The 5,662-nt window shown below is 55.0% G+C and overlaps 1 protein-coding gene across 1 annotated transcript in view; it reads right to left on the bottom strand.

Annotated features, from left to right (window-relative positions):
- The window catches only part of OTOP2 (otopetrin 2), a 9,878-nt gene that overhangs the window by 2,838 nt on the left and 1,378 nt on the right, over positions 1–5,662 (bottom strand). Inside the window, exons 2-7 of the mRNA XM_010856491.1 lie at positions 4,940–5,076; positions 3,595–3,653; positions 3,453–3,482; positions 3,011–3,144; positions 2,865–2,936; positions 13–610 (exon numbers count right to left, since the gene is read on the bottom strand). Coding sequence (XP_010854793.1) covers positions 13–610; positions 2,865–2,936; positions 3,011–3,144; positions 3,453–3,482; positions 3,595–3,653; positions 4,940–5,076 — 1,030 coding nt within the window. The remainder of the gene's footprint in view (positions 1–12; positions 611–2,864; positions 2,937–3,010; positions 3,145–3,452; positions 3,483–3,594; positions 3,654–4,939; positions 5,077–5,662) is intronic.

Below are 5,662 nucleotides of genomic sequence, written 5' to 3'. Positions count from 1 at the left end.
GGGAGGGTGTGCTGGGCGATCAGGAGCAGGGCGTGGGCTGGGTGGAGCCCCGCCAGCAGGTCCCTGGGGGTGCCTGCCACCACAGCCACGATGGAGTAGTAGGAGATGGCATACTGGCCCAGGGCGGCGCCCATTAGCAGGGCCACGTCCAGGGTGCGTGTAGGGTTCTTGTGCTGGTCCATGGCCCGGCGGTCGAAGCGGTAGATGACCGAGCCACTCAGGCTGACCAAGGTCATGAGCCCCAGACAGACGATGTTGAAGCTGTAGTAGGTGACCAGGGCCTGCTGGGTGCGGCTCTGCTCCCCGCTCACTTGCACCTCGTAGATGATGAACACGGCCAGCCCCACCACGAAGAGCATCAGGCCCAGGACCGGGCCGGCGAAGAAGGTCTCCCGGAAGAGGCTGACGGGGGACGGGGCGTGGCTGTGGCTGGGGGTGGAGGAGGCGAGCAGCCTGCCCACGTTCTTCCACATGACGTAGAGCATGGTGGAGGCGAAGAGGCTGTACTCGATGTTGAAGGGGTACAGGTAGAAGTAGCCCTGCTGGAAGATCTGGCAGACCGCCGTGTCGCAGGAGCAGTCTCCCCCGACCGCGCTGCTCGCACGCTCCACTGTGGAGAGATGGCATGCAGCGGCACTGCCCTCCCGCCTTCCCGGAGGCACCCCATCTGAAGAGCCTCACCCTTGGACCGTGACCTTTGGAAGGGCAGGCTTTTGAGCTGCCACCACCGTACCCCAAATGCCTACACAGGGCCTGGCACGTTCATTCATGCCACAAGTATTTACTGAGCACCTACTGTGTGCCAGAGACCGTGGGGCACGTCCTTGAACAATATCCAGGGCTCAATCAACAACAACAACAAAAAATCTGGGGGACTTCCCTGATGCTCTAGCGGTGCAGAAGCCGCCTTCCAATGCAGGTCCAATCCCTGGTCGGAGAATTAAGATCTCACATGCTGCGAGGCAGCTAAGTCCAGAGGGCCACAACTAGAGAACCCGTGTGCTCTAGAGCCTGTGCGCTGCAGTAAGAGAAGCCCTGGTGAGCTGCAACTAGCGAAAGCCTGTGTGCTGGAACAGACCCAGCACAGGCAAAATAAAAATAGATAAATATATAAGTAAATAAAGTTAAAACAAAAATCTCAACTGCAGAACTGCCTGCTTCATTCCATCCCATTCCTGCAGAAACACACTGCCAAACCTTCCCCGCCAGTCATGACTTGCTCAAGACAGGCAAGGCTCTGGTCCTAATAGAAGGTGGCCCCCTGGGCAACCCCTAAACTCGAAGCTTCCTCGCCTCTCTCTCCAGCATCTGCCTCAGCCAGAAAGCACCTGCTGCGCCCAGGTCCTGGCCAGGACCTTCTGTCACTTCGGTTTGTACCGTACTGATGGGAATCTCGTTCCACACCCAGAGTGTACTCTGCTGTGTAGGATACCTCGGGCCTTGGCAGACATCTCTTTTGATCCCCAGAACTATCTCAGCTGGTTTTGCAGAGAAAGGAACCGAGGCTCACTGAGGGCAAGTGGCTTGTGATGGCGGAGTTGATACAAATGCTGTGACTCTCACCCCCGAGGCAGGTACCTCGCCGGGCGCCTCTCTGTACCCCTGCAGTCCCAGCATTTTAGGTCATCCACCTCCCCGGGCTGGTTCCAACCATCCTCAGGAGCCCTCTGTATGTGGAAGGCGGCCCTCTGTCAGCCTGCTTGCCTGGGATCTCCTGGATCCACATTTTCCACTCCGGGACCCTGCTATGTGGGGTGTGCGTGTGTCTCCAGGTCCGAGCAGGTTTGGTCATCTAGTCTGATCTTGGCGGTGGGGGGCCCTAAAGAAGTCCAGAGAACCGGGACCGGGGGACTGTGGGCCTGTTCTTCACCATAGCATACTGTGTGTTCAGTCACATCCGACTCTTTGCGACCCTATTGACCGTAGCCCCTCAGTCTCCTCTGTCCAGGGGATTCTCCAGGCAAGAATACTGGAGTGGGTGGCCATTTCTGTCTCCAGGGGATCTTTCTGATGATTCAAAGCAAAGATGGGTCTTAATGCTAGTTCTCCGTTGTCAAGCTCTGTGACCTTGGGCAAGCTACTTAACCTCTCTATGCCTTAGTCTCTGCATCTGTAAAATGGGAATACTAATAGTACCCATCTCATAGGGAGGTTGCAATGTTTAAGCAAGATGGTGTTTAAGACACTTAGCACAGCGCCTGACGTATAGTGCTCCGTGAATGGTCACCATCATCATCACGATTATTATTTCTGCCTTCTCCTCCTTGCCAGACACTCTGTTCTCATCCTGTGCTTCCACCACTGAGCAGCCCTGCCTCCCATCTGCTCTCTCCAGCTTGCTCAGCCATGCCCTTTGTCTCTGGAGCCCGAATCCCTCCTCTGGTGGCATGGAGACCTGGACAGTGGGACCAAGGCTCTACCATCCAGGATGAAAAGATGTCCCTTTCGGCCTGGATGGGAGGAGAGTTTGGAGGAGAATGGATACACGTCTATGCGTGGCTGAGTCCCTTTGCTGTCCACCTGAAACTGTCACAGCATAGTCTGTTAATTGGCTGTGTGCGTGTGTGCTCAGTGGCTTCAGCTGTGTCAGATTCTTTGCGACCCTAGGGACTGTAGCCCAGGCTCCCCTGTCCACGGGACTCCCCTGGCAAGAGTACTGGAGTGGGTTGCCATGCCCTCCTCCAGGGGATCTTCCCAACCTGGGGATCGATCCCAAGTCTCCTGCATCTTCTGCATTGGCAGGTGGATTCTTTACCCACTGAACCCCCTGGGAAGCCCTAATTGGTTTTACCCCAATACAAAATAAAAGGTTTTAAAAAAAAGAAAAAAAGATCTCCCCATACTCTTCCTCCTGGGTCACCCACATCTAGACTTCTTCAGAGGCATAGCCTGGAGCAGGAGGGGGCCTCTGGCCTCCTCCTGTGCCTCCATGCCCTCTACAGGTCCACAGAGCACCCAGCCCAAGGCCTGGCCACCAAGGGGCCAGGGTTAATCTGGAGTGCGCACTCACGGTCCAGAGCAAGGCGGGTATGGCTGGTGTTGCTGTGAGAACTGCTGTGGGAGTGAGACTGGTGCACGGATTCATCCACCACGGCTGCCATCCAGATGGCCAGGTTGGTGGTGAGTGTGAGCATGAGACCGCACCTGTTTGGGGACGGAGAGCAGAGGTCACTGAGAGTCTCTGGCTCATGTCGGGTCCCCAGCAAGGTGCAGAGCTGGGGCTATCCTGGGAAATGGTGCTGAGAAGCAAGAAGCAGGCAAGCCCCCATGTGAGCAGAGAAGATGAGTTTGGAAGGAAGACAGCCTGGCTGAGATGCCTCCTGAGAGAGCTGGGGGTGTCCAAGGGCCACTCTGCTTCCTCCTCTAAGGGAGAGGACGTTTGTCCATGACACACATCATCCTACCAAGTACCCCCCACCCCCATAGCACAGGCTGGTGGAAGCCGGGCTTACAAAGCGAGAGGGCCTCGACTGAAGACCCATCTGGGGGCAGAAAGAGGACCCATGCCCCAGGCTGGGAAGCGCCCATCTCATGCCAGGTGAGCTGAGCACCTGGGCATGGGCACTGGGCCACAGGCGTGGAGCAGGCACTCACCGAGTCAGATCCAGGTGGGTGTGAACACAGTCTTTGGCGGAGACCCAGAGAAAGTAAGTCTGTGTTGAGAGAGAGTGGTGGTGTCATCTACTCCGCAGGTGGGCTCACCCTGGGAGCAGCCAGGCCCACGCTTGGCACTATGTCCGCTCTGCCTCAGGAACTCTCCGACTGCGTGATCACGTTTATTTCAGCTTTACAGTGTGAGATGAGTTTCTCTCTTTCTATTCTATGGGGCAATCAGTACCAAATACTTCTCTGATCTTTAAAAGTTTGCAAAATGCCACCAGTAAATTCTCTGTCTCTGTTTTCTGTTCCTTCGCAGGGTGGAGGGAGTGCAGTTTTGAGCCTAGTTATTTATTCCTGGGTGCAGGGTCAGCCTCAGGTTAGGTCTTGTTCCAGGTACAAAGAATCTCAGGGCTTCTCCACTCCACTTAGGCAGCATCCTCCCACCCCATCCTCATCCTGTCGCCCTGCAGGTCCTCCCCGTCACCTGGATGCCCACAAATCCTTGCTCTGGTGTTTATCAGTGTTGTTGCTGTTTGGTTGCCAAGTCATGTCCGACACTTTGTGACCCCATAGACTGTAGCCTGCCAGGCTCCTCTGTCCATGGGCTTTCCCAAGCAAGAGTACTGGCGTGAGTTGCCATTTCCTTCTCCAGGGTTATTGATGTTGGGGTAGCTTTATTTTCCATTTTGCCTGAGTGTTCTTTAAAGTCATAAAATGTAAAATTAAAACTATGTAAATGCCAAGGTCATAAGTGTGTTAAAGTGTGGAAGCCTGGGCAGCGTGGACGATGCTTCAAGAGAGGGAACCATGCGTGTGGTCATTCTGGGCTGAGGTCTGTGCTCAAACCAGCCCTGCCTCAGCTCGGTCAGATCTCTCCAGGGCTTATTTATGCAACAAATAAAAACTTGAATTTGTTTGAAGAATCCCATGTACAGGATACCCTATTTTCTGAACAAATTCAGAATACAGGGGACATGGCTGAGGCCAAACTGGCCATGTCCATGGTAGGACCCTGAGCTGAGACCTATGTCCTCTATGAGCCGCCAAGGAAGGCAGGGCAGTTCTAGCGACAGAGCAGCTGCCACAAATGACGCCTCCTAGGTGTTAACTACCGGCACCACTTAGGTTGAAATGAAATCGCAGGGCCCTGAAGCAGGCACTCACATTTGGATATTACTTCATTACCAGCCGCTTCCAGATTTATGGACTTGTGATCTTCACTACAGTCCTATCCCCGCCTTAATTAATTGCTCAGTGTAAAAGAGGAGTGGAGCTCAGACCTCCTGACCCCAGGCCTTGGCTCCTTGCCACCACACTCAAGGACACTCCTCCCACCCACCTGGACAATGACAAACACAGCCTGGGTGAGAGGGTACAGGATCTTGATGGCTGACTGGCACTCAAAGAAACTGGAGTAGTAGCCGGTCTTGAAGACATCCATGACGAGAGTGCAGATCCCAAACAGCACCAGCCCGCCTGGGAATGAGGGGTGGGGGTGGATCAGAGAGGCAGGAGAGAGGGATTGTAGATTTGAGGACGGATGGCTAAGTAATGGGATGACGGGGTGGATCCATGGATGAATGGGGTAGGTGAGAGGATGGATGGATGGATAGCTAGGTGGACAGGTGGATGATGAATGAGTGGGTGGAAGGATGAGTATATGATTGACTGAGTGGATGGATGGATGTCCGATTGAGCCCCCACCTCTGTGGCTGTATGGATAAGATAAAGGGCCCTAGATAGGCTCTCTCAACTGCAACAATCATCTGTTCTGCGCTCTCCATCAAAGTCTCTTCCATGATCACCTTCTTTCAATCTTTAGACAGGGCAGTGAAGTTCCTTTCCAGCCCTCTCTGCATCCCTTTTCCAGGACTCTTTCCCTTCCTCTTCTCCCCCAATCGCAGCCCACCTCATCCTCAGGCACGTCTAGTCCTGGGCAGTGCTGGAGAGGGGGGCGGCGCGGGGAGGCACACTTCTCAACAGTCTACCTCCAAGAGCCCCCAGAGGTTCCTGCGAGAGCTCCCCAGCCTCCCGCTCCCACCCTGGCCCGCCCCACCCCCGC

This window comes from Bison bison, unplaced genomic scaffold, assembly GCF_000754665.1.
Source record: "Bison bison bison isolate TAMUID 2011002044 unplaced genomic scaffold, Bison_UMD1.0 scf7180017864371, whole genome shotgun sequence".
NCBI classification, from domain to species: domain Eukaryota; kingdom Metazoa; phylum Chordata; class Mammalia; order Artiodactyla; family Bovidae; genus Bison; species Bison bison.
This window is presented reverse-complemented; position numbering and strand designations above follow the sequence as displayed.